This window comes from Carettochelys insculpta, chromosome 32 (assembly GCF_033958435.1).
Source record: "Carettochelys insculpta isolate YL-2023 chromosome 32, ASM3395843v1, whole genome shotgun sequence".
NCBI lineage: Eukaryota > Metazoa > Chordata > Testudines > Carettochelyidae > Carettochelys > Carettochelys insculpta.
The window spans coordinates 8,148,191-8,175,900 of record NC_134168.1 but is presented as its reverse complement, the minus strand read 5'-3'; the positions used below and the strand labels follow the sequence as shown (position 1 = coordinate 8,175,900).

The following is a 27,710-nucleotide window of genomic DNA, read 5'->3' as shown; positions in this document are numbered from 1 at the left end:
GCTGAAGTTACGCTGGGGGAAGTCGAGGTTGGCTGTTAGGAAACGCTCTTTCCCCAGGAGGGTGGTGACGCACTGGGGTGTGTTACCTAGAGAGGTGGTGGATTCTCCATCCCTAGAGGTTGTTCAGTCCCGGCTGGACACAGCCCTGGCTGGGCTGACTTAGTTGGGTTTGGTCCTGCTTGAAGCCCAGGGCTGGACTTGGCCTCCTGAGGTCCCTTCCAGGCCTCAGACTCTATGACGAGGTGGCTCCGGAAGACAAGCGTTTGTTGGCGAAGGCGGGTGACTTTGGTGATGCGCAATACCTGGCAGTGGGCGTGGGGCGCGTGTCAGAGCCGGGAGACGTTACCCTTTGCGCTGAGCAGGAGCCCTCTGAAGCTGGGACCTGGGAAGTGTTTGATACCAGAAAGCACCATCCCAAGCAGCCCCCCAAGGCGGTGGGGCCGAAGGGAGCTCTGAGCGCGCCCCTGCAGTCCCTGGGAATCGTTCTGGGCCATCCCCCCCTCGGCGCGCTGCAGAGCCAGAAAAGCACCCACAGCACGAAGCCTCGTTAAAAGGGGACGGAGACGAAGCAGCCACGATCCAGCTGCCGCCGTAGACGGCCCCGGCCCGGCCACATCTGGAATATCGCGCACAGCTGGGGCGAGCTCAGCTCGAAAACTTACCCTGGCGTAGCAAAGAGTTCAGAAAGGGCGTGAGCTGGCCGAGGGGGGCCTGGGGCGCCGGCTGCTTTCAAAGAGCACGGGGGGTGGGATGGGGGCATGGGGGGGGGTTCCAGCCAGCCCCAGTGGTCTTGCCAATGAAGTTGCCGCCTCAGAGGATGGGGGGAGTGGGAGCAAACCGATCGGGCCCCACGTTTCACCCCTGCGTGAGCAGCTCCCCAGAGGGAGGGCCTGGGGGGCAGGGTTGCCCCGAAGGGCTGGACTCGATGGCCTCTCAAGGGCCCTGCCAGTTCTAGCCTTCTATGAAGACTGAAGAGCAATTTAATAGCCGCCTTTAAGTCCCTGAAGGGCTCTAAGAGGCTGGAGAGCGGCTGTTCTCAGTGGTGCCGGACGGCAGAACAAGGAGCGATGGGCTGAAGTTGCAGAGGGGGAGGTGTACGTTGGGTCCTAGGAAAATCTCTTTCCCCAGGCGGGAGGTGCAGCACTGGGCTGGGTTACCTGGAGAGGTGGTGGAACCTCCATCCCCAGAGGTTTGAAGTCCCAGCTTGACAAAGTCCTGCTTGGGGTGACTTAGCTGGGGTTGGTCCTGCTTGGGGCAGGGGCTGGACGCGGTGACTCCTGAGGTCCCTGCCAGCCCTGGCCGCCTGCGGTACGCTGGACAGCTGTTGCTCACCCAGGCAGTCCAACCCGCAGCTGCCAGCTCCGTCCCCAACCTCCTCCCCAGCCACATCCAATGCCCAGCGCCACAAGGCCCAGGGTCACCCTGGTGGTCCCAGGCACCACCCCAAGAATTGTCAGCCCAGGGTCCAGCCCATCACCGCGCAGAGCAGGCGGCCCTGCGTCTGAGCGAGAGCGTCCACACGGGTGCAGCGCCGTCACCCCGCCAGCGAACGCACAGCGCTCCCACGGCCAGGGCCCAGCACCAGAACGCTCCTCCGGAGCCGGAGCCGGAGCCGGAGCCGGAGCCGGAGCTGGTCACAAGGACAAGCCCCCGGGTCTCAGCCCGAGTGTGAGACGTGACTTACCCCTGCCCCGGGAGGTCGGGCTGCGGGGGGGGCGGATGAGGAGCAGCTGGTACCCGCTGGAGCTAAGTTTAAAACAGGGTCGATGGCCCCGCTCAGGAAGCCCCCAGACCCGTTTCCCCTGTCGCTCTCGGGGGTGCTTTCCGGATGGCGCCCCACACGGCCGGGCCAGGATGTTCTACGGCCGGGGAAGCCCTCGGGCGTGTCCGGGGTACCCGCGTGGGAGGTGTCTCAGGAAGGCTGAGGCCGCGTGAGAAACGGTTCCGTGCCCAGGGCCACAATGGGAGGTGCGGCCCCACCCCAGCCAGGACAAGAGGCTGCGCAAAGGCCCAGATGGGCCATACACATTCGTGCGGGCGGGACATCCCGTCCGGGGCTGCAGCGAAGGGCAGCGAGCCCGGGGACCCCCAGGCAGGCCGTCAGCCAAGGCCTAGGGGAGCACCCAACCGGCCCGCCGCATAGAAAAACCTCTAAGCTGGGCCCTGGCAGGGCTGGTCTTTGCTCCTCAGGCCTGCTGAGTTAAGCCCGTCCGGACCGGGCCCGTCCCACCAAAGGAGGGTTGCAGAGACTTTCAGCCCCCGCAGAGAGCTGGGCCGGCTGCCCCCGCTGCTGCGATTGACAGGTTAAAGTGTCACTTCCCAGTCCTGCTCTCTGGCTTTGCGCGTGAATCTGCAGCTGTTTCCAGCAAAAGGCTCTGGCCAAGCGTGTTCCGGGGAAGATCCCAGCGCCCGGTGGCCAGGGCTGGGGCTGGACCCTGGGGGGCCTGGAGGAACCTGTGCGGGGCTGGGAAAGGGGTTTACCAGCCTCTCGCCGGAGCTGGGGTTCTTGCTCTGGGCTGGTAGAGCAGCCGAGAAGGCTGCAGGGTGCTGGCGTGGCTGCCGGCGGAGGCTGGTGGGATTTGCCGTAGGGAGAAGGAAATCCCAGCCTGGGGCTGCGAGTGGCTCGGCGGTGAGCAAAGCTCCCCTGGAGCGATTTCTCCAGCGGTGCTCAGAAACCCCGGCCCACCACAGCACCTGCCCCTAATGCTGGACCGGGCCCCACTGCCGAGGGGCGCACCTGCCGGCAGCGTTTCCAAGGGGGTCGGGAACGGGCTCGAGCCTCTTCTGGGAACCCCCCCAGGAGGCTCCAGCCCGGCCCCAGCCCCAGGAGAGAGGCGCACCCAGCTGCTGTCAGTACCTCCCGCTGCCGGCAGGCGGGGCTGGGGCGGTTCAGGGTCGCTCCCCCAGGGACCCAGCCCCTCCCCACAGCCCGAGCCGGCCACCCTGGGGCACCGGGACTGCAGGGGGGACACGCTGATGCCAGAATGAAACCCCATCCCCGTGCGCCCGGCCCACAAAGCTCCATTGCTGCTCGTGTACTCGCCCGGGGTAGAGGTCGAAATGACAGAGGCTGCTCCAGCTGGCAGCGAGATGCGGCTACTTCTGGGGTGGGGCGTGTGGTGGTTATACAGGGACCCCTCACCTGGACCAGAAATGTAGCTACCTCTGGGATGAGGTGTGTTTATACAGGGGTCCAGTCACCTGGGCTGCAAATGCGGCAACCTCTGGGGTGGCGTGTGGTTATACAGAGGTCCACTCACCTGGACTGGAAACGTAGCTACCTCTGGGGTGGGATGTGGTTATACAGGGGTCCACTCACCTGGGTTGGAAATGCAGCTACCTCTGGGGTGGGATGTGGTTATACAGAGGTCCACTCACCTGGGTTGGAAATGCAGCTACCTCTGGGGTGGGATGTGGTTATACAGAGGTCCACTCACCTGGGTTGGAAATGCAGCTACCTCTGGGGTGGGATGTGGTTATACAGAGGTCCACTCACCTGGGTTGGAAATGCAGCTACCTCTGGGGTGGGATGTGGTTATACAGGGGTCCACTCACCTGGACTGGAAATGCGGCTACCTCTGGGGTGGGATGTGGTTATACAGGGTCTCCACATCTGGTAGCCAGACGCAGTCATCGCAGGGCGGGCCACACAGGGACCTTGCCGTCACTCGGGGGGAAAAAGTGAAGGAATTTGAGGCGGTGGTACCATTGTGCACATGAACACCCCAGAGAGGAGGCGGCCGTGGCTGGGAGCGGCACAAGGGCTACAGCACAGGGGGGCAGTGAGACACCGTGTGATAGCGGGATGAACGCAACTGCTCCATTACGTGTAATTAATAGCGTTAAATTGCAGGATTCCAGCCATGGTGATGAGTAATGACAAAGGACAATGATGCAGGCAGTGTCGGAGCAGGGCTCACAGGCCAGGCCCACAGACCACGGCCTGGAAGGGTTTGCTTAGTCACACCAGGCCCCAGACGTAAGAAATGCTGGACTGATAAGTGACCCCAGAGTGACCCCATGCGAAGGGTTCAGGAGAAAGATGAGCCCCCAGGTGATGCTGTGAGTCAAGGATCCTAATACCCGCAGAGGCTGCACAGCCAGAAGATGCAGCAGCAGAGGGGAGGGGTATTCTGCAGAGGCAGAAAGTCCAGAGCCAAACCTGCGGCAGTGTTAACTAACACCACTGCCTACACTCAGTAAAAAGAAAGGCCACAGCCTGTGCGCAGTGGAGTCGGGGAGCAGCCCTGGGGCCGCTTCAGTCAGTGGGAGGCAGAAGCACGATAATTGGTGTGAGCGGTGGGATCCCAGCTGCCTGTGAGCTGTGAGCCAGGCACGGGTGGAGGAAGTGGATCTACACCCACTGCCCCCTGTTGGCCCTGGGGTTCCTGGTTGGAGGCTGTCAAGGTTAGACTCGAGACTCACAATTTGTCAGACCACTCTGTTCATTAGCAAATTTGCTCTGCTAATACATTCAGAAAAAGGTGAGCCCCCACCTAGGGCTCAGGTCTCTCAATTATACAGACAAGTTAATAAACAAAGAAAAACCAGACACACGCACAGCCCCTGAGACCAGCCACTTATCTTCATTTCCATATCACCTTCAGCAATCGCCTGTTAATGACTCTCTGGTTACCTTCATTAATTACCGTCTAGCACCTACTGCTCTGGTTCCTGCATTCCCAGGCACACCTGGCTCCATCCAAACCCACCCGACATTCCTACACAGCACCAACAGAGCTTCCCCTTCTGCAGCTCAGAAGCAGCAGTGTATCAGAACTGAAAGCAGTCAAGTAGCACTTTAAAGACTAGCAAAACAGTTTATTAGGTGAGCTTTCGTGGGCCAGACCCACTTCTTCAGCCCAGAGCCAGATCATCACAGTGTGATTTTTCTAACGTAACTTATATTTCCACAAGGCCCAGGCTCACTTTGGAGGTGGGGGGCATGGAGGTGCTGGGGAGCTCAGAGCCCAAAGACGGCCGGCCCCACAGCGCAGCCCAACAGGTTGTTCGCGGCTTCCAGGCACTTGCTCAGCCGGGGCTCTGCAAGAAGAGTAGAGAGTCGGGGGCAGGTGCTAGCCAGGGACCAGGGAGAGCTGGGACGCGGGGGAAAGAGCTCCCCTTGGGGGCAATGACAGGGGAGGGGAACCGGCAGGGCTGGGGGCACGGGGGGGTTGGGGCACAGGGCAGACAGCTCCCAGTGGGGGGGCTGACGGGGGAGGGGACCGGCAGGGCTGGGGGCAGAGGGAGGTGCCCAGACAGGAACTGGGTCGGGATGGGGCAGGGCCCTGGCACTGGAGGCTCTGGGGCTGGGGCTGGGGCGGGCATCGGGGGGCTGGAGCACTCAGGGCTGGGGGTCCCAGACCCGTGGGGCAGAGGCTCCCTCGGCCGTGGGGCAGGGACAGCTGGGCGGGTGGGACTCTGCACCCCCGTTGGACAGGGCTGGCGCTGTGGGGCGGCAGGGGGGGGACTCCAGGGACTGGCCGGTCCAGGCCACCCCCTGCTGCTCTCACCTGCTCGGCCCCGCAGCCACCCCACGGCCTTGGACTCCAGCAGCTCCCACTCGTCCCGCTGCCCCGCGGCCCGGCCGTGCAGCCACACCACCGCCAGCACCGTGGCCCAGACGCCGGGGGCCACATCCTGCCGGGGGGAGGGGGAGAGACAGCCCCGCTCTGTGCCCAGCCTGGGGACCCCTGAGCCCCCCAGCGCTGTCCCCGTCCCCCGCCTGGGGGCCCCAGTCACTGCTCCTCTCGCCCCTCCCCCAGCACCGTGGCCCCGAGCCAGGCCCGGCCGTTGGGAGACAGACGCCCTCAGCTCCCCGCAGCCAATGCTTTGACCCCTGTTAGGGGACTCCCAGTCCACCCCACTGGGCTCCATGTGGCCCGAGACCTCCTCCCGCAGCCGGGTTACCCCAGTCCCACCTGGGGGCAGAGAACAGGCCCAGCTCGTGGCACCTGCCCCCATCTCCCTCCCCCGCACTCACCTCACTGGGCATCCGCCCCCTGGCATCGGCCTCGCTCACCCCCAGCGCGGCGGCCAGCTGGGGGCCCAGCTCCCACGAGCCGTCGGCGTTCTGCAGGGACACCAGGCCCAGCAGGGGAGACGGCTCCGGGGCCTGCTCTGAGGAGAGACCTGGGGACACATCGGGTTGGGGACACGATCACACAGCAGTGACGTGGCCCTGTCACAAAGCAGTGATGGGGGACAGTCTACAACCTTAACTGTGACCTGTGTCTCCTTAACTCTGCCCCTCCATGGGCGTCCTTAACGCTGCCCCATTTCTGGGCATCCTTTACCTGCTCGTCTGAGTCTTTAATGCCCCATGCATGGGCACCCTTTCCCTGGTTCTCTGCACCCCTGGGTTCTCAACTCCGCTCTTCCTCTTCACACTGGATGACGATATTTTGAGTTCAGCAACCAATTCCTTTGAGCCCACAAATGTCCTAGCCCCACCCATCAAACCCATGGCCTCAGGCTCATTTCAAACACAATCTGAGCTGGGGACCACCCTCCACTGCACCCTGCAAAGCACTCCACCCTCCAGGGAGAGGCCCAAGTATCTAAGGTAGTCGGGAAGATGTCACGTTACACAGTGCAGATAATCTTCTAGGCAGTCAGGCTTATGGGGCAGAGTTAAGGGTATCTGAGCTAAAGTAGCTTTCTTCCCACCCCCAGAAACTTCCTTTCTTTTCCAGTCAGTTGAGAACATTGTGCCTGGCTCTGTGACCTTGAGGGCATCTCCGCCCCGACCCGAGGAAGCCCTGTCCTGACAGCTGCCCTCCTGCGCCGTCCCGGCTCTCCCCCGCTCCTCGGTTGTGCTCACGGCTGGCTCTTCCCCTCGTGTTGGGGCTCTGGGATGCAGAGGGGCCAGCAGGTGGTGCTGGGGGGAGCTCTGGGGCAGGGGGCGGCTCTCACCTTCCCCGTCAGAGCTCTCCCCAGAGCCGCTGTCCACGGCACAATTCATGGCAACTCCCCCACAGCGTTTCCGCAGCCCACCGATGCCTGCGTAAGCGGTCAAGCTTAACATGCGCATCGCATTCCTGTCTGGCGGGGAGGCGGCACACCCGAAACCTGCGGGGAAGACGGACAGACAGAGACACAGACGCTGACAAGATGAGGGAGGGAGGGGACATCCTCCTGCCCCAGGGCCTCCCCCCAACTGCCACACCCACCCCCTCCTCCTCTCCCCCACGCGGGGGACCCCAGAGCCCCTCCCCACAGCCTCAGTCGGCTGCCCCGGCCAGGGCTCCTCTCCCAGCCCCAGGGGTCGGGGCCGGGGTGGGCGCGGTGCCCCACGGGTACGCACAGGACGCTGGCAGGGGAGGGGCTGCTGTTCGCCAGGCCGGGCTGGGAGACTCAGGGCCTCCACCGGCTGAGCCCGGCAGCCATGGGGGGCCGTCTGTCTGTCTGGGTCTCCCTCTCTGGGCTCGTCCGTCTGTACCTCCTCCTCAGGCAGCACCTCCCTGTCTGGGGCCATCTAGCTGTGTGTCTAACCCGGGTCTGTTCGTCCACCCGTATCTTCCCCTCCCGCCACGTCCCCGCATGGTCCGTCGGTCCATCTCTCCCCCGCCCTCCGTGTCCCCTGCTTGAGTCCGTCTGTCCTGCTCCCGCCGTGTCCTCGCTTGGGTCCATCCGCCCGTCTCTGCCCCTCCAGCCGTCTCCCCGCTTGGGTCCCTCTGTCCATCTCTGCCCCTCCCGCCGTGTCCCCCACTGGGTCTGTCTGTCCATCTCTCCCTCTCAAGCCGCGTCCCTGCTTGGGTCCGTCTGTCTGTCCATCTCTCCCTCTCCAGCCGCGTCCCCGCTTGGGTCCACCCGTCTGTCCGTCTCTCCCCGTCTCACCGCGTCCCCGCTTGGGTCCGTCCGTCTGTCCTTCCCTCTCCAACCCCGGCCTGAGTCTCCCGTCTATCCCTCCTTCTGCGGCAGCATCTCCCCATCTGGGGTGGTCTGTTGGGGTGGGCAGCCTAGTGCCCTGGGCTACTCCCCAACCCCATCCCACCAGCCCCGACTGCTGTCCCCCTGCTGCTGGGGTGGGCGAGGGGAGGGACTAAAGGGCATCTATACAGAGTGTCTGTCGGTGCCCCATGGGTGCAGGAACTGCCCCGCCCCCCCCGGTGAGCGCAACGACCGGGACACACGGGACAGCTCCCTCCCCCCTGCACTGAGACCCGGCGGGGGGCGGCTGCGGCAGGGACGTGGGAAGGGCCTGGAATCCCGCCGTTGTCCAGCCGGGGGAGGGGAGGGGCAGCAGGGGTGGGACTCACCCATGGGGGCAGAGCACAGACTCATGGCTTGCGGGGCACAGAAACCAATCAAGGAAGCGGCAGCAGGGCCAGCTGGGAAGGGGGAGAGGGTTAATGCCCTGCTGCAGCCCCCCAGTGCCGAACGGGGGAGCCCCACCAGGCCTGGCCCCAGTGCACCACTCCCTGGGGGGGAACTGCTGGGCTCAGGACACCAGCGAGCCCCACCCCTCCCCACAACTGGGGCTGGGGTGGGGGAGGGCCCCCTTCACCTGTGGCCAGAGCAGCTAATCCCCCCAGAGACTCCCAGCCCCCTACCCTGATCCCCTGGTCTGAACCCCCTCACGCCGGCCCAGACTCATCCACCTCCCAGCCACACTGAAACCACTGCCCTGCGCCCCAACCCACTGCCCTCACTCTGCCACCCTAACCCTGCCCTGCGCCCCCCAACACCAGCCCCGACTCATCCACCCCCCAGCCCCAGCCCTGAGCTGCCCCACAGACACCAACACCCCTGCCCTGCGCCCCCACCCCGACCTCCTGCCCAGACACCTTCGCACGCCAGCTCCTGGCCCTGAGCCCCCACCCCACTGCCCATAGCCCTGCTCTGCACCCCCCACACTGCCTGGCCCCCGAACCTCCGGCCCTGCCCCACACCCCTGACGCCGCACGGCCACCGCGCCTCCGGCCTACCCCTCACCCCCCTTGCCACTTACCCCAGCCCCGTACCCCCGCCCCGCCCTGCGCCCCTGCTGAGAAACTCGTTTACCTACAGCCGACACATTCGGTCCCTGTGACGGAACCTGGCAACGCTCGTTAGCTCAGAGCAGAGACCACCCCCCCGCCAGGCTGTCCCGAGCCCCACGCCCGGGGTACCTGCCAGCGGGATGTCCCGTCTCACCAGCGGGCCGTGCACCACCTCGCCCCGCTCCGGGTCCACCCCCACGAAGGCCGTGAGGGAGCAGATGACCCCCGAGCTCAGACTGGCCTCCAGCACCCGGGGCCGCTTCTCCTCCGACCCAGCATTGTCCAGCTCCAGCAGCAGCGCCTTGGCTGCCAGCCGGTGAACGGGCAGCCTGTGCCGGGGACAGAGCCGGGGTGAGCCCTGGACGCCTGGGTCCCAGCCCACGGGGGGAGCGGCTGGGAGCCAGGACTCCTGAGGTCTCTCCAGGGTTCCCACCAACGTTCGCCATCCGTGGCGGGATAAGTTTTGTGGGGTGCACTGGGGCACATGGGGACGCGCACCCCCAGGAGAGACAGGCTGTGGGCGCTTTGCTGCTCAGCTGGGTGGACCCTGAGCCTCTTCCACACAGACGCCCCAGTGCTCAGGTCACAGGGAGCCTGGGGTCTGGCCCTGCGCTGGGAGGGGGGTGGGGAGCAGAGCTCAGAGAAGGTGCTGAGGGCCAGGACCCCTGGGTCGTACCCCAACTCTGGGAGGGGAGTGGGGGCCAGTGGTCACAGAAGGGGGCTGGGGGCCAGGACTCCTGCTAGTCTCTCTGGCCTGTGGCAGGTCCCACCACAACTCTGTTCCACGCGGGGAGATCAGGGGACCCCCAGTGACCTGTCTCCATCCTGTGCCTGCAGAGAGAACCGCAGCGTCTCCTTGTAGGTCTGGCCCTGGAGGCGGTACTGCAGCGTGACGCTCCCCATGGCGGTGTCGGGGGGCTGCAGGCAGGGAAAGGGGGTCAGAGGCTGGGTGCCAAGGGGAGAAGATGCCCATGGACCCCCCCAAACCCAACTCACAGAGCAAAGGGATAAAAAAGCTGGGGTTAGCCAGGCAGCCCCATGCCCATCAGTAGGGTTCAGAGTCAACATCCCCACTGAAGTCAATGGGGCTCATGTGGCAAAGACCCCTCCGGCCAGATGGCCATCGTTAGGGGTCTGAGTTATCGGTCCCCACTCACATCTCCTCCACTCTGCGCACTGCAGCGTAACTACGTCGCTCAGGGTGTGAGAACTCCCCGCCCCAAAGAGACGTCACCACACCCCACAGCGCCAGGGCGGCAGCAGAGCTTCCCCGCCCAGCTGAGAACTTCGCTCCGGCACGGCCACGACAACGGCAGCTGGTGGAGCCGCCCTGCCCTGGGATCACGGCCACCGGGCTGGGACAGAGACCTGCCGCCCAACAGCCACCTTCAGAGGAGAGCTGGAAGCCAGAGCCGAGAAGGAAATCACCCCTCTGCTCTGCGCTGGTAGGGCCATGGCTGGAAACAAAAACACCCCCCACCCCTCGCACAGTTGTCACTCTTAGGGGCCAGAGTTATCAGTTTCCATAGACAGCAATGGGGCCAGGATAGCACAGAACTGAGCCCACCCTCTGGCCAATGCCCACCATTAGGGGTCAGAGTTAACAATCCTTATTGACATCAACCTGGCAGGGACAGAATCATAGAATCCCAGGGCTGGAAGGGACTTCAAGAGGTCACTGAGTCCAGCCCCCTGCCCCAGGCAGGATCAACCCCAACTAAAGCATCCCAGCCAGGGCTTTGTCAAGCCGGGACATAAACACCTCAAGGGATGGAGATTCCAGCACCTCTCCAGGTAACACACCCCAGTGCTGCACCTCCCCCTGGGGAAAGAGATTTTCCTAATATCCAGCCTACACCTCCCCCTCTGTAACTTCAGCCCATTGCTCCTTGTTGTGTCATCTGCCACCACCGAGCACAGCTGCTCTCCAGCCTCTTTAGAGCTCCCCTTCAGGAAGCTGAAGGCTGCTATCAAATCCCCCCTCACTCTTCTCTTCTGTAAACTAAACAAGCCCAAATCCCTCAGCCTCTCCTCATAGGTCTTGTGCTCCAGACCCCGAATCATTTTTCTTGCCTTTCACTGAACCTGCTCCAGCAAATCCACATCCTTTTTATACTGGGGGGCCCAAAACTGGACACAATATTCCAGATGTGGCCTCACCAGTGCCGAATAGAGGGGAACAACCACTTCTCTAGACCTGCTCGAAATGCTCCTCCTAATGCACCCCAGTCTGCTGTTAGCTTTCTTGGCTACAAGGGCACATTGTTTACTCATATCCAGCCTTTCATCCACCATAACCCCTACGTCCCTTTCCATCGTACTGCTGCTGAGCCAGTCGGTCCCCAGCCTGTAAAAAGGTTTGGGATTCTTCCTCCCCAGGTGCAGGAATCTGCACTTCTCCTTCCTGAGCTGCATGAGATTTATTTTGTCCCAGTCCTCTGATTTATCCAGCTCCCTCTGGATTCTCTCTCTTGCCTCCAACGAATCTACCTCTCCCCCTAGTTTTGTGTCATCCGCAAACTTGCTGAGGATGCAACCTAGTCCCTCGTCCAGGCCATTAATAAAGAAATTGAATAACACCGGCCCCAGAACCGAGCCTTTCGGTACTCCGCTTGGAACAGATCCACCATCCAGACATTGAGCCACTGACCACGACCCGTTGGGCCTAACCATCAAGCCAGCTTTCTATCCCTCCTATAGCCCATGGATCCAATCCATATTTCCTTAACTAATGGGCGAGAACAGCGTGCAAAACTGTATGAAAAACTTTGCTGAAGTGCAGGTATATCACACCTACAGCAGAGAGACCAACCCCTCAACCACCACCTTTGGGGTCAGAGTGAACAATCCCCACTGACAGCAATGGGATAGAGCATAACTCTGCCACCCAAACACCACCATTAGGGTTCAGAGTTAACAGTCCCCACTGACAGCAATGGGATAGAGAATAACTCTGCCACCCAAACACCACCATTAGGGTTCAGAGTTAACAGTCCCCATTGACATCAATGGGACCAGGATAGAGCACAGCTCTACCACCAAACACCACCATTAGGGTTAAGAGTTAACAGTCCCCTTTGACACCAATGGGGCCAGGATAGAGCACAGCTCTACCACCAAACACCACCATTAGGGTTCAGAGTTAACAGTCCCCATTGAGAGCAGTGGGGCCAGGACAGCACAGAGACTAACCCACCCCATCCTGATGTCCATCACTGGGGCCAGAGTTGCCGCCCCAGATGGGGGGTTCTGGCTCAGTCCCTGTCCCCAAGCCCTGGGGGCACCAGGACGACCCTCGCTCTCACCTGCGGCTGCCCGCGTAGCTGGGCGTAGATGAGGCATCGCTGCCCAGGGAAGATCACCTCGGGGCCCCGGCCCAGGAGCGCCGCCTCCATCCCGGGGGGCAGATCCCAGCTCAGCGAGACGCCGCTGACAGCTGGCTGCAGGGCCCGCTTCAGAGACTGCAGCACCTGGGGGAGAGCAACACACGGGGTGGGGCCCGGACGCCTGGATCCCCTCCTGGCTTGGGGAGGAGCAGGGGGAACTGGGAGCCAAGTCTCTTGAGTCCCTCCCATCCAGTGCTGGTGAGGGAGGGCTGCTGGGCCAAGGCGGGCGCCCGGACGCCTGGGTCCGTCCCGGCTCAGAGAGAGGAAGGAGGCATCTGAGGTGGAGGAGGGGGCTGGGCTGAGGCGGGCGCCCGGACGCCTGGGTCCATCCCGGCTCAGGGAGGGGAGGGAGGTGTCTGGGGTGTAGGAGGGGGCTGGGCTGAAGCGGGCGCCCGGACGCCTGGGTCCATCCCGGCTCAGGGAGGGGAGGAGGTGTCTGGGGTGTAGGAGGGGGCTGGGCCAAGGCGGGCGCCCGGACGCCTGGGTCCATCCCGGCTCAGGGAGGGGAGGAGGCATCTGAGGTGGAGGAGGGGGCTGGGCTGAAGCGGGCGCCCGGACGCCTGGGTCCATCCCGGCTCAGGGAGGGGAGGAGGCATCTGAGGTGGAGGAGGGGGCTGGGCTGAAGCGGGCGCCCGGACGCCTGGGTCCATCCCGGCTCAGGGAGGGGAGGAGGCATCTGAGGTGGAGGAGGGGGCTGGGCTGAAGCGGGCGCCCGGACGCCTGGGTCCATCCCGGCTCAGGGAGGGAAGGAGGTGTCTGGGGTGGAGGAGGGGGCTGGGCTGAGGCGGGCGCCCGGACGCCTGGGTCCATCCCGGCTCAGGGAGGGGAGGAGGTGTCTGGGGTGTAGGAGGGGGCTGGGCTGAAGCGGGCGCCCGGACGCCTGGGTCCATCCTGGCTCAGGGAGGGGAGGAGGTGTGTGGGGTGGAGGAGGGGGCTGGGCTGAAGCGGGCGCCCGGACGCCTGGGTTCTCACCTTGGGCTGCAGGCGCTCCTGGCCGGTGATGAACTCGGCGCTGCCCCCAGCGGCCCGGGCGATGCCTTTGATCAGAGCCGTGGACGCCCCTTCCCCTATGCCGAAGGAGAAGCACCTGCCGGGGGCGGAGTCTGGGTCAGAGGCGGGAGGGGGCGGAGCACCAAGCAGCCTGAAGAGGGTGGGTGGGGTGGGGGGGGGCGGCCGCCCACCCTGGGCCCGGGGCTGGCCGAAGGGACGGCCCAAAGAGACGGCGACCCGCAGGTCAGGATGGGCTGAGACGTGTCCTCGGGGAGTCGGCCGACACCACCCACCCTGGGCCCCGGGCTGATTGACACAGCTGCATGGGCAGAGTACAGGGTGCCTGGGGGACAGGCTGGCAGGTTGGGGGACGTGTGGGGAGCTCGGGGGTCCCCAGGACAGCACTGCAGGGAGGACAGAGTATGGGGTGCCTGGGGGACAGGCTGGCAGGTTGGGGGGACGTGTGGGGAGCTCGGGGGTCCCCAGGACAGCACTGCAGGGAGGACAGAGTATGGGGTGCCTGGGGGACAGGCTGGCAGGTTGGGGGGACGTGTGGGGGGTCGGGGGTCCCCAGGACAGCACTGCTGGGAGGACAGAGTATGGGGTGCCTGGGGGACAGGCCGGCAGGGTGGGGGGGTGTGGGGAGCTCGGGGGTCCCCAGGACAGCACTGCTGGGAGGACAGAGTATGGGGTGCCTGGGGGACAGGCTGGCAGGTTGGGGGGCGTGGGGGGGGCTCGGGGGTCCCCAGGACAGCACTGGCAGGGAGGACAGAGTATGGGGTGCCTGGGGGACAGGCTGGCAGGGTGGGGGGCGTGTGGGGAGCTCGGGGGTCCCCAGGACAGCACTGGCAGGGAGGACAGAGTATGGGGTGCCTGGGGGACAGGCCGGCAGGGTGGGGGGGGTGTGGGGAGCTCGGGGGTACGCAGGACAGCACTGCGGGGAGCACAGAGTACGGGGTGCCTGGGGGACAGACTGGCAGGGTGGGGGGGCGTGTGGGGTGCTCGGGGGTCCCCAGGACACCACTGCGGGGAGCACAGAGTACGAGGTGGCTGGGGGACAGGCTGGCAGGGTGGGGGGCGTGTGGGGGGCTCGGGGGTCCCCAGGACAGCACTGCTGGGAGGACAGAGTATGGGGTGCCTGGGGGACAGGCTGGCAGGGTGGGGGACGTGTGGGGGGCTCGGGGGTCCCCAGGACAGCACTGCGGGGAGAACAGAGTATGGGGTACCTGGGGGACAGGCTGGCAGGGTGGGGGGCGTGTGGGGGGCTCGGGGGTCCCCAGAACAGCACTGCTGGGGGGACAGAGTATGGGGTGCCTGGGGGACAGGCTGGCAGGGTGGGGGGACGTGTGGGGAGCTCGGGGGTCCCCAGGACAGCACTGCTGGGACCACAGAGTATGGGGTGCCTGGGGGACAGGCTGGCAGGGTGGGGGGCGTGGGGGGGGCTCGGGGGTCCCCAGGACAGCACTGCTGGGAGGACAGAGTATGGGGTGCCTGGGGGACAGGCTGGCAGGATGGGGGGCGTGTGCGGAGCTCGGGGGTTCCCAGGACAGCACTGCGGGGAGCACAGAGTATGGGGTGCCTGGGGGACAGGCTGGCAGGGTGGGGGACGTGTGGGGGGCTCGGGGGTCCCCAGGACAGCACTGCTGGGAGGACGGCTTATGGGGTGCCTGGGGGACAGGCTGGTAGGGTGGGGGGCGTGTGGGGGGCTCGGGGGTCCCCAGGACAGCACTGCGGGGAGCACAGAGTATGGGTGCATGGGGGACAGGCTGGCAGGGTGAGGGGGGCGTGTGGGGGGCTCGGGGGTCCCCAGGACAGGACTGCGGGGAGGACAGAGTGTGGGGTGCATGGGAGACAGGCTGGCAGGGTGAGGGGGGCGTGTGGGGGGCTCGGGGGTCCCCAGGACAACTCTGCTGGGAGGACAGAGTATGGGGTGCCTGGGGGACAGCCTGGCAGGGTGAGGGGGGCATGTGGGGGGCTCGGGGGTCCCCAGGACAGCACTGCGGGGAGGACAAGGTACTGGGGGACTGCAGGAGGCAGGCCAGCAAGGCTGAGTGCACAGATTATGGGGTTCAGGTACGCCCAGGCCAGCAGAGCTGGGGGGACAGACCGGGGCAAGCAGGTTGCTAAGCAGCGGTGGAACAAATGCTGGGAGGCCAGGGAGTCCCCAGGCTGGCTGGACTGGGGAGACAGAGTGTGGGGGCCTGGGCTGGGGGGACAGTGGGGGTGGGGGCTGGAGGGTCCCCAGGAGACCCAGGCCTGGTCACGCCTGAGGAAAGGGGTTCCCTGTAGGCTCAGTGCTGGGGCAGCCGCCCAGGAGACATTCAGGGGCCACCCGGCTGACTGGCAGAGCTGGGCTGGGGGTCTGGCCCAGGCCCTGCAGTCCCCTGGGGCCGGCCCTGCCAGCAGCTTGGGGCATCTGCCCTGAGACGGGCACTGGCAGTGGTGAGCCCCTTCGGACAAAGGAGGGGGCAGCTGAGGAGCCGGGGGGTTGGGGGGTGTGATGGAGTGGGGGATACCTGTGTGTGTGTGTGTGAGTGGCTCACAGAGGGTGTGGGGCTCCTGCTGAGGGTAACCCTGACCACCAGGTAACACCTTTGTACTGCAGACAAAGGAGGAGGTGGAGCCTGAGGGGTTTGAATTGGAACTGGGAGTTGGAAGCAGGTAGTCTGGGCTGAGGGAGAGAGAGGCTAAGGAGGGGGCCAGGCCCCGGCTCTGGGGGCCCCTCGGGGCCTCCTCTCCTCAACATGGATTGGACTGGCTGTCTCTGCCGGCTGCACTGACTCCTCTGTACGATACTGTGTCCCGTCGGCTAATAAACCCCCTGTTTTCCTGCTGAGTGAGAGACTCTCCTGCCTGCGGACAGGGTGCAGAGCTTAGGGGACCCCAGAACACCATCCATCACTGGTGTCAGAAGTGGGATGTTCTGCACCCGGAGGATGGAGCATCCAGTCGTAAGTGACGGGCGCCACGGAAGAAGAAGATGGGCCTGTGAGACCCAGGTGTGCTGATGGGCAGTGAGGTGCAGTTTCCCAAGGCGCAGGGGCCTGCGGCCGAACCCAAGCAACTGCGTTCGTGGTTCTCGAAAGGGGGTGCCACACCCGAGCAGGGGTTACTCCTGGGAATCTGTTGGAGTCGGTCCCAGAAGGTGGAGGGGCCGAGGGCCCAACCCCCAGAAACAAGTGACCCACAAGGAGGCTGACGCTGAATGAGTTCTTCCCAAGACAGTGTGGTCGTGGTCCTTGACAGCGGGTATCACACTGAAGAAGGGGTTCCTCTGAGAGTGTGTTGGAGTCGGTCCCAGAGGGCAGAGGGGCCTACGGCCTAACCCCCAGGGAGCTTGTGACACGCAAGGAGCCTGGCACACTGAAGGGATTCTTCCAGGAATCGTGGGGTGCAGAGGGTATCAGCCTGAGAGCCTGCAACCACGCTGAGCAACTCCGCTGTGAAGTGGCAGCACCTGGAAACTGAATCGAGATTAAAGAAGCTGGACAAGGCAGCGTGGATGTGCAGTGGCAGAGCTGAGGGTTAAGGAAAATCCTGCAGAGGTGAGCCCGGATCGGGGCAGGGAACCCTGGACTGCCTGGAGCTCTGAACCGAGTGGCCTGCCACAGCTCAAGGAGGGAAGGAGCGATTCCAACCCATCATCTACTAGTGGCCAAGACAGACCTGCGAAGAGTTTTCCAGGCCTGGGCCGAGGAGGGTGCCTGTGTGTCTGTGCAGGAAAGCAGCTGATCCACTTGTAATGGCAAGTTGTCTCTGAGAGAAGCTGCTCCACCTTCTGTGTGTGTGTGGAGACCAGCCGGGAGGCTGGGACAAAGGAGAGAGTGTCTCCCATTGTCTGTCTGTGCTGAACAGCAGCAGCAGCCTGGGGAGAGAGCAGAGCCTGCGTTTGGAAAAGGTGCCAATGAGGAAACTGGCCCATTGTCTGAGGAAGATTCACCAGCCTGGGGTGGCTGGAGAAGGATCCACCAGAAAAGAGCATTCCAGGTGTGCCTAAACCCAGCCATGGGGGCTGGAGCAGAGGGAATGGCTCTGGGATGGGCAGTGGTATCCCTGCTAAGGACCCTGGTCCTTGGTGCAAGAAAAGTGCTTCTGCTTCTGGGGAAGTGAATCCTTTGCCTGAGCCTGTGGGGGCTCGAGATGGAGCCAAGATCCCAGAGCTGGATCTGAGGGCAGCTGAAGCCCAGATGGGAAGTGGGCCTACCTCTGTGTCTCTCAGGGGGGATGATGCTTTAACTTGGTCTGATCCAGTTAGTATCATCAGGGAATCCCAGAGACCAGACGATTCTGGTACTTGTTCTTTGCCTGATGCTGAGGTGTTACTGGGAGGGGGTGAGAGGACTCTGTCCTACCAGAGTCATCCTCTCGCCAGGACACAAGAACAGATGGGCAATGGAGTTATGCTGAGTGATGAAGATAAAGGAGCTGGTAGCAGAAGGGAGGAAAGGGATCCTAACCTTCTGTCCGGTGGTACTGGCTGTCTGCCTGGAGGGGGATTACGTGGGAATCTGCCTGATGGGCCAGAAGTGATGCTGGGTGTAGGTGAAACCCAGGAGCTGGTTGTGGCTCAAGGGAGCAGTGCCCCTGTGGAGCCAGACGGGTGAGTTATTGTTTGGGGGAGCTCTTGAGGAAAAGAATTTCCCTGAAACTTTTCCTGACCCATCTGTGGGGACTGCAGAAAATGGGAGTGAGGTGAAGGAGAGTGAACAGGAAAGGTGCTTGTCTGTAAGAGCCAGAACAGCCCTTTGTCTCGGGAGAAGTTTGTTTCAGCTCCTGATGGCCAGGACCTGCCTGAGTGTGAAACCACTGGCTGTGCTCTGGAAGGGTCCAAAGCAGGCAGGGTAAAAGTTTCTCAGGAATTGGAAGTTGGTGCAAGTAAAGTGAAAACTATCAGGGAATGTGAGCAGCCCTGTGAGAACCAAGTAAAACAGCTGCACAGTCAGTCTCTGTAGGATGCAGGAGAGCGCCAGCAATTCCCCATCTCCAGATGGTGGAAACACTTATATTCTCATACTGGATTCAACTTCTGATTCCATGGGGAGGCAGTAGTTGGAGGTGGAAGGACGAAGGAGCTTTGGGCCTGGTGGGCCAATAAGGGATAAACAGGGATTCCTCCATGTGGATTCTGCGTCTGGGACTCGCAAAACAACTCTCAGAAAGCAGTTTGGTTTGCAAATTTCCAGACTGGCAGGGAGGGGGCCGTCTCCCTGAGATCATCAATGGCCCAGCTCTTGTTAGAAGAGAGGGCACAGCCAGAGAGATCAAATTTCCACCCCAGGGGGCAAGAGAGAAGATTAGAACTTGATGGTGCTAAGAAAGGCCTCAGCCATTTATCCCCAAAATACCAGATTCTCAAGGATGTTGCACAAAGGTTGCGGTCTACCAAAGAGCAACGTAAATGTGCAGTTGCAATGGGTTTGTTCTGTTACTCACGCTGACTGCTGTAACCAAGGGGTGCTGCGACCAAAAGCTGTAGAATTGTACCATGTACTGAATGTTTGGAAAGAGCCATGTGACATGATGACATGGATGTAGAAGCATGAATTGTATGTTGAAGGAGTCTGTAACTCTGAAATGTCACCATTGTTCCCTGTAACTAGTCTTGCAACCTCTCACATGAGGAGGAACATTCCAAACCTATTGTGTGGCATGGAAGGGGAAACTGAGGCACACAACCATTGTGGTGGTCTGGCTAAATGCCAAGGGTGGAAGCATTTGTACCTTCTTTTACTGGACTGTAACTGAATTCCAAACATTGGCTGGAGCAGCTGTATGGGCTGGTGGTCAGACAGGGCACGGCCAGACCAGAAAAGAACTATTTGATCTGTTGGTGCTGCAGCATCTGTATGGGCTCTGCCTGCCCGACTTGAGAACGTGGCTGACGGACCGGGGCCGAAGCAGCGAGACCAACCAACCCAAGGGAACTAAAGGGGCTTGTCCGGCTGCATCACATGAAAAGGGCCAATACCAAGCTCCTGAGTTGGAGCCTCCCCCAGCAGGATTATGAGATGCAGGTGGTGCACATCAAGGGGAGCACTAAGGGTACAGCTGATGCCCTGTCACAAGGGGAGGGCCCCGAACTTCCCCAGGTCACTGGCTGAGTGACCCCGCTCAGCTCGGTCTGGAAGTGGGGAGAGATGTGATGAAGTGGGGGATACCTGTGTGTGTGTGTGTGTGTGTGTGTGGCTCACAGAGGGTGTGAGGCTCCTGCTGAGGGTAACCCTGACAACCAGGTAACACCTTTGTACTGCAGACAAAGGAGGAGGTGGAGCCTGAGGGGTTTGAATTGGAACTGGGAGTTGGAAGCAGTTAGTCTGGGCTGAGGGAGAGAGAGACAAAGGAGGGGGCCAGGCCCCAGCTCTGGGGGCCCCTCGGGGCCTCCTCTCCTCAACATGGATGGGACTGGCTGTCTCTGCCTGCTGCACTGACTCCTCTGTACGATGCTGTGTCCCGTCGGCTAATAAACCCCCTGTTTTCCTGCTGAGTGAGAGACTCTCCTGCCTGCGGACAGGGTGCAGAGCTTGGGGGACCCCAGAACCCCATCACAGGGGGCTTTACCTGTGGGAGCCCCGGTGACGCTGCACCTCGCCGATGACCTCCTGGGTGTTACACACCTCCCCGTCGGTGAACACGAACAGCTGGCAGGGGAGAGAGATTCAGTCAGAGCCGGGGGCCCTGCGCCCCCACAGACACCCCGTCCCGCCGGGACCCTAACACACGGATGTCACCGTCCCAGCTCCCGAAGGGGAACGGCCCATTGGAGGGGGCCCGGATCGGTCTCGTACGTGGAGCGAGAACTCTGCAGGGCGGATCCGGCTGTAACTCCCAACGCGCTAAAGGGGGCTGCTACGGACACCTTGCTCATAACGGTTCAGGATTCACACCAAGGACCTGTTTGTCCCGTCGGCCCAAACCACGGCTGCTCCTAGACAGACGTGTGGCTGGGTCAGACCTGGCCCAGAGCTAGTCTGGACCTGGGAACGGCCCACAGCAAGGACTGACGGGAGCACAAAGAACTCCCGACAGGGGCAAAAGGGGTATAAAAAGTGAAATCCAACACTGGGGCAGCCACCGGATGTCAGGAGAGGCCCCCCCACCTAAGGTGCCTGTTAGAAATCTCAAGGGCTGCACACGGGGAAGGATCAGGCCCAGCTAGGTGCTGGCTGAGCTCGTGAAAGATCTCGTTTAGACCCACCTGTCAGAGGGAGAATTTGGCTGTAACACGTTTCTTACAACACTAGAACAAGTGACCCTTTTATTTCAACTTGGGTGCGAACTCTGATCTGCCTGTTTTCTCTTTTAACCACTTCGATCCCACTTCTCCTACGCCCTTGACACCTCTTCGTTCCTTCCCAGGCCCCATGTCACTGACTGTTTCATGGGGGGGGGGAGGGAGAGAGGGACACAATCTCTCTCTACCCTTCTCTGTCACCTACAAAGAGGGCAACTTAGAAGTTTGCTGTATAACATCTTTACCCGGGATGAGACAGATTTCTTCAGGGTTCAGTGCCTTTCGGGGGCTGGCTCCCACACACCGAGCCCTTTCCGCTGAGCCTCCACACAGCTGCAGGGGTTCAGTGTCTGTGTTGCTCTACCGGGGGGCGGGTAACCCCAGCTCTGTGCCTGGGCTGGGGAGCCCAGAGGAGCTGGCCCAGTAGGATGGGGGGTGTGGGGAGCCCCCAGGAGCAGGAAGACGGAGTCCATGGCACCCAGGGGCCAGTCCCAAGGGGGCCCTGTCACCGAACCCCTCCCGGCCCAGAGATCCCTGGGGGGGGAGGGGGTGCACAGACGGGGTCACAATTAGAGACCAGAGATGAGATCAGGTCCCCCAGCCACACCTGTCACGTCTTCCCAGCCCTGGAGATGCCCATCTACCCAACTGCCTGTGCCAACCTACGGCTCCCCTGGCTCCTACCCCTGGGCACCAGCCCCCACCTGCCCAGGTCCCCATCCCCCCCAGCTCCCCACTGGCACCAGCCTCTCCCCACGGCCCCGCCCACGGCGCAGCTTCCCCGGTACCTGGCGTGGGTGCCCGTCCCGGCACAGGGTGCGGTAAATGGCCTGGAGTGGCGCCAAGATCTCGGTGCCCCCCAGGTCGGCCTGGAGCTGCTGGACGCGCTGCAGGGACTCGGCCATGGTCTGCTGGGTGTACTCCACGCTCTGCCTGCAGGGGGCGGCCAGGGGGTAGGGGCGGGGACGGTCAGAGCCCTGCCCCTGGCCTGAGGGCACGCCCACCTGTCCCAGCCCCTCCCCCTTCCCTGGGGACACCCCTGCCTCGCCCAGCCCCGCCCCTCAGCCCAGGGATATCCCCGCCTCCTCCAGACCCGCCTCCCATCCCAGCCCCGCCCCCCAACCCCCGACTCACGGGTAGAAGGACTCGAAGGACGACCCGAAGCCGTAGATGTTGAAGTAACAGCCCAGGGGCAAACTCTTCAGGAGCAGGACCAGGGTCTCCTGGGGAGGGACACACGGACGGCTGGAGTCACCCCCAGGCCCACCCGGCCGGGGCTGCTCCCCGGGCGCCCCAGCGGCCCCTTCTGCCCGGCCGTACCTTGGCGCTGGCGATGCGCGAGGGGGAGTTGGCGTCGGAGCTCACAGCGCAGTCCATGCTGCCGGAGCGGTCCAGCAGGAAGAGGAACTCCCCGGCTGAGCTCTGGCCTGGCGCCGCCTCTGGCAGGCTGGGTAGCAGGGTCACCATCACGGCCGGGTCGCCCATCAGTGAGCCTGGGAGAGGGGCGCCCACGGGGCGGGGGGTGAGCCTGGGAAAGGCCTCGGGACCTGAACCCCACTGCTCTCCCCCAGCTCCGTCCTGTGTCCCCCACCGCTGCCAGCCTCCAATGCCCCCAGCATCCCCCAAGCCCACTCCTCTGCCCCCCTACCTGTTTCCCCAGGATCGCCCAGTTCCCACCACTGCCCAGTGCCCGCCTCTCTGCCCCGACGCCCCCCTCCCCCACCCACCTCTCTGCCCCCGACGCCCCCCGGCCCCAGCGCCCACCTCTTTGCCCCCGACACCCCCCTGCCCCCCACGCCCACCTCCCGTACACTTGCAGCACAGACCCCCTCCCTCCTACCTCCCCCGCACCCTAGATCGGCCCCTCCCATGACCCTCCCAGCCCCCCCTATGGCCCCACCCCCTCACCCCCATCCCACAGCCCCCCAGTGGAGGTGCACATCTCACACACACCTAGCTCCGCGCTGGGCAGCCCGGCCTCCAGCACCGCGCTGGGTGTGTGCAGCTCGGCGTAGTACACCAGCAGCTCCACGTCCCGGTCCCACGGGGGGGCCTGGGCCAGCGACACCTGGGGGCAGCGGAGAGGCACCTCCTGGAGGCTCCGGGGGGGCCGGTGGTCACCTCCCCACGGCTCACGGCGAGACACCCAAGAGGCCCTGGCGGGTCAGGGTTTCCCCCAGTCCGGCGAAACCTGCCCCAGACACCCCCAAATCCCCCGCAGCTGGGAGGGTCCCTTGACCTCGGCCCCAGCGCCGCTGGGGTCTGGGCCCGGACAGACGGCCCAGGCTGGCGAGTGACAGGGCCCGGGGTACCCCCCACGCACAGCCAGGCGCCCCAGCCTGGATCCCCCTGCCCCGAGGGAGCCCCCACCTGGGCGCTGGTCCGGCTCCCGGCGGGGTGGCTCAGGGGGGTGAGGGCGCAGTTGGAGAGCACGCGGTCGACGCCGTGGGGGGACTGCAGCGTGGCGCTCAGGCTCAGGGTGTAGGGCAGCTCCCCGGGGGGGGCCCGGGGGACTCCAGCCGTGACGTTCTCCCCAGCCCAGCCTGTGGGGAGAGACACGGGGTGAAGGGCGGGGCTGGGAGTGCGGGGACAGGCTCAGGGATTCGAGGGGGATTGGGGGGATCACACCCCCTGGAGCAGAGACTGCTGGACCGGGAGAGGCCCTTACCTTGACACACACAGGAGAGGCCCATGGAGCATTGTGGGGGCTCTGAGGGCTGGGAGGGATTTGTCCCGATGGGGTGTGTAGAAAGGCTTCAGGGCACACCTGGGGCACAGGGGAGCAGGGGGAGGGTCTGTGGAAGAGCTACGAGCTTCCCAGGGGCACAGAGTGGGGCCATTAACATCTCTGGGGGTCAGAGTGGGGCATGCGGGAGGCTGTGGAGCTCACCAGGGACACACAGCAGGGACGGGGGGCATGGAGCTAACTAGAAGGGAGAGGGCATGTGTGGCTCACCATGGGGTACAGAGCAGGGCAGGGGCACACAGGGCTGTGGGGTTCACCACGGGGGCTGTGGCAGGGGATGGGCTCACTGGGGGGGAGGGTGCCGAGGGGCTCACTAGGGGGTGCGTTGCGGGTCCTTGGGGAGCAGGGGGCTGTGGGGCTCACTGGGGGGCATAGAGGGGGAGGGGGTTGCTGGGGGGGGGGAGGGCTCCAGGGGGCTCACCAAGGGGGGGCATAGCGGGGGAGGGGGTCGCTGGGTGACAGGGCGCCGTGGGGCACATGGCGGGGGATGAGGTCACTTGGGGGGTAGGGTGCCGTGGGGCTCACCAGGGGACAAGTAGCAGTGGAGGGGTCGCTGGGGGACAGGGTGCCATGGGGCTCACGGAAAGGCATGGCAGGGGATGGGGTCACTGGGGGGCAGGGCGCCGTGGGGCTCACCGTGGGGGGCGTAGCGGGGGCGCAGCACGGCCGGCAGCACACAGCGGGCGGCCCCGTCGGGCTCTGCCGGCAGCTCGCAGACGTAGCGCAGGGTCAGCGCCGCCTCCGCCCCGGGGGGCAGGTTCCCCAGCGAACAGCTGAACACGTCGGGTGCGGCCGCCTCCTGCTCCAGCAGCCAGGTGGTGTGTCCGGCTGCCAGCGCGTCCCCGTACTCCTCCTGCGCCTGTCGGAGACGTGGGTCACCCAGAGCCGCCTGCCTGGCTCCCCAACCCCCCCGTCTCCCATCAGCGCCTCCCCATACGGCTCCCGTGCCTATCAGAGACGTGGGTCACCCCAGAGCCACCTGCCCGGCCCTCACGTCCCTCTGCCCTCCCCCCAGTGCATCCCCATACTGCTCCTGGGCCCTACAAGAGAGAGTCACCCCAAGCTCCATCTACCCCATCCTCCCCACGGCCCCAGCTAGTCCCCCAAAGTGCCCTGCCCTGCTCCCTGGCAGGCCCTGCCCTACGCCCACACTCCTCTGACCCCACTCAGCACATCCCCACACAGCACCTGCACACGAGTCTCCCCGAGGCTCCCCTGCATCCCGATGGCCCCCACCCAGGTCCCCTGCCCTGCCCCCGCAGCCAGTGCATCCCAGTACGGCTACTGAAGCTCACAGAGAGATGGGTCCCCCAACAGCCCCTGCACCACCCCCACCACCTGCCCCCCCCATACCTGTCTCTTCTCGCGGAGTTGGGCCTGGATGCAACGGCCTCCCATGTTGGCCTGGAAGGCGTAGACGGCCGCCTCGGCGTCCACAGGGAACACGAACACGGCCTCCACCGGCTGCGGCTCCTCATTCTTGTAGAGCAGCTCACAGGCCACGTCGGCCACGAAGCCATTGACCAGCATCACCACCGACGCACTGCGCAGGGGCACTGGGGAAAAGCAACGTCAGCCCTGGGCTCTGGCGGTCAGCCGCAGGCCCCGGAGGAGCGGGGGTCAGCCCCTAGCGCCCATGAGCACTGGGGGAGGGAGGGGTCAGTCACAGGCTCCTGGGAACCCTGGGGGGTGGGGAAATTAGCCACGGGGACCCCACAGACCCCAATGGGCATTGGAGGAGGGGGGGCAGCAAGTCCCAAAGTCCCATGAACGTGGCCTTGCACGTGCGGAATTCTGCAGCCACGGCTGGTGGTCCCAGACCTCCAAACCGGTGCGGTCCCACCAGCGCGGGCTGGTTTCACAGCTCCAGAACCAGCGCCACTCTCAGCACTGCAGCCAGGGCCGCCAGCGGCTCTGAATTCCCGGCCTCCAGCCCTTCCGTGTGCTCCATCCAGGTCTGCAGCCTCCTGCTACTCGCCGTGGTAATACGACGCTGCAGGAGACTTCTGGAAGTCCCCAGAACAAGCAGCGCAACAGCTCTAAGCGCCGTGTCTCCATGCGAGCCCCGTGTCACGGCATGTGGGAAGGGGCGGGGAAATTCCTTGGGCTGTTTGTTTTCCACGGCAGAGGGAAGCGAGGGCAACGCACTCTGGGATGACATCATCACACAACCAGAACCATCCGTTTTTCCCATAACACACTGGCTCAGAAACCCAGAATGCAATGGGGCAGCAGAAAGAGCCAAGGCCCATCTGCTGTTAGCTGTGACTCAGGGTCACACAGAGCTCTGGGGCAGTGGAAGTGACTCATGGCCTTACAGAGCTCTGGGGTGGGGTGAGGTGGGGGGTAACTCGGGGCCCCACAGAGCTCTGGGGCTGGCGAGGGGGAGGGGACGGCTCGGGGTCACCCAGGAGCAGTGAAACATCCCCAGAGGGGTGCAGTGCAGCGCCGTGGGGTGGGGGTTCTGCCATCAGCACCGGGCAGGGGTGACTCTCAGGGGCTGGGGACGTAGGATCAGAGCCCGGCCCTGGGCCTCTCCCCATCTCCCCAGGACGGATGGTGCCGACTGCTCCGGAGGACCAGCCCCCTGCCCCACATTTCTGACTGGGCCACAGCTTCCTCCGCCGTCCTGGTGCAACTCCTCCCCGGTGTGAGTGCACGGGTGTGAGTGCACGAGGGGGGATGAGCCTGCGGGCGTGTGAGTGCACGAGGGGGAATGAGCCTGCGGGCGTGTGAGTGCACGAGGGGGGATGAGCCTGCGGGCGTGTGAGTGCACGAGGGGGAATGAGCCTGCGGGCGTGTGAGTGCACGAGGGGGGATGAGCCTGCGGGCGTGTGAGTGCACGAGGGGGGATGAGCCTGCGTTGGGGGGGGGGCAACAGCAAGTTCCCCTTCGTCCTTTCATCCAACAGGGGCAGTGAATAAACCACCGAGCGTCACCCTGGGGGGCTCCCGTGGGAATCAGGAAACGGAAATGAGTCACCAGACCCCCGGGATGCCAGGGGAGGGGGGGCGACAGCCCTAGGGAGCCCCCAGACCTCCGGGGGCACCGGGCGAGGGGGCGAGAGCCCAAGGGAGCCCCCAGGCCCCGGGGATGCCGGGCGAGGGGGCGAGAGCCGCCTGGGCACACGCACCCCTGGGAACCCTCCCCCCGCCCCGACTCACCCGGCTCCTTGGCGGTCAGGAGGCCGCAGCGCCTCATCTCGGCTCTGGGGTCGGGGGTCTGTGGGGGGGGAAACGGGGGGTCGTGGACAGGCCCGGGCTCACGGTGCCCCCAGCTCCTCCTCCCCCACCACTCCCCAGCCCCCCGCCCCGCCCCGCCCCGCCCCGCCCCGCGGCAGGGAGTCCCGCAGGCTCCGCGGTGGGGGGGGGGGGGGCAGCGCCGCCGGCTGGGGCCCATCGCCCGGGACTCGGGGCGGTGCGGCCGGGGCCCCCCCGCGGGGGCAGAGCCGGGGAACCCGCCCGGGGGCTCGAACCAGCCGCCGCTGCAGGAGACTCGGGCCCGGTGTGTCCGGGGCGGGACCCACAGCCCGGGGGGAGCCGGACGCCTGGGTCCTCTCCCGGGGGCGGGGGGAATCGGGCCCCGCTACCTGCGCCAGCCGGAGCCGCCCTGGGAAAAAACGAAAGTGATATTCCACTTAGGGACCGTCTGCAAACTCCGCCCTCCGCCCCGCCCCCCCAGTGCCCGTCAGCAAACTCCGCCCCCGCCCCGCCCCCCCAGAGACACTCTGCAAACTCCGCCCCCGCCCCGCCCCCCCAGTGCCCGTCTGCAAACTCCGCCCCCCGCCCCGCCCCCCAGTGACCGTCTGCAAACTCCGCCACCCGCCCCCCCCCCCCCCCCAGTGCCCTTCTGCAAACTCCGCCCCCGCCCCGCCCCGCCCCGCCCTTCCAGGGACCGTCTGCAAACTCCGCCCCCCGCCCCGCCCCCCTAGCGACCGTCTGCAACCTCCGCGCCCCACCCCGCCCCCCAGGGACCGTCTGCAAACTCCTCCCCCGCCCCGCCCCGCGTGCGGACAGCCCGGCCCTCGCTGGAAGGCGGGGGAGGGGGCTGGGAAGAGCCGCGGCGCCGCAGGGACAGAGCCGGAGCACCGGGCCAAGGCGCTGCGCTCCCCCCGCCCGGGCGGCAAAGCTCAGCAGCAGCCTGGGCGGCTGGGCCCGGCGCCTCCCGGGCACTCAGCGCGACGGGAGAGCGACCGACGGCCTCAACCTTGCAATGGCCGCACAGAGGCTCGTCTACACATGAAGCCAACATCGAAGTAGCTTATTTCGACGTAGAGACATTGAAATAGGCTATTTCAATGAATAACGTCTCCACGTCCTCCAGGGCTGGCAATGCCGACGTTCAGCACCGACGCTGCGAGGGAACGTCTACAC

The 27,710-nt window shown here is 64.5% G+C and overlaps 1 protein-coding gene across 4 annotated transcripts; it reads right to left on the bottom strand.

The window, feature by feature from the left end:
- Positions 1-4,427: 4,427 nt before the first annotated feature.
- Positions 4,428-26,986, bottom strand: LOC142004997 (von Willebrand factor A domain-containing protein 5A-like). Of its 4 annotated transcripts, none has more exons than XM_074982670.1 (19): positions 26,927-26,986; positions 26,502-26,559; positions 24,691-24,893; positions 23,974-24,196; positions 22,962-23,134; positions 22,545-22,659; positions 21,912-22,084; positions 21,726-21,814; positions 21,380-21,524; positions 19,919-19,998; positions 13,343-13,457; positions 12,290-12,454; positions 9,799-9,902; positions 9,114-9,313; positions 8,262-8,333; positions 6,916-7,071; positions 5,984-6,132; positions 5,514-5,640; positions 4,428-5,043 (listed from the first exon to the last, which is right to left on the bottom strand). In XM_074982670.1, exons 2-19 carry the CDS (start codon positions 26,536-26,538, stop codon positions 4,964-4,966), a joined length of 2,406 nt encoding a protein of 801 aa, XP_074838771.1. In that variant the 5' UTR covers positions 26,539-26,559; positions 26,927-26,986; the 3' UTR covers positions 4,428-4,963. The 4 variants fall into 4 exon arrangements, with proteins under 4 accessions (XP_074838771.1, XP_074838772.1, XP_074838773.1 ...); XM_074982671.1 differs by lacking the exon at positions 26,927-26,986 and adding an exon at positions 26,813-26,832; XM_074982672.1 differs by lacking the exon at positions 8,262-8,333.
- Between the last annotated feature and the right edge of the window lie 724 nt (positions 26,987-27,710).

Coding starts and splice junctions, on each gene's coding strand:
- LOC142004997 (XM_074982670.1), bottom strand. CDS start 26,538: ATGAGGCGCTGCGGCCTCCTGACCGCCAAGGAGCCGG. Junction 22,660..22,961: donor GGAGCCGGACCAGCGCCCAG/GTGGGGGCTCCC, acceptor CGCTGCCCCCAG/GTGTCGCTGGCCCAGGCCCC. Junction 19,999..21,379: donor GGGACGGGCACCCACGCCAG/GTACCGGGGAAG, acceptor CTCCCCTGCCAG/CTGTTCGTGTTCACCGACGG.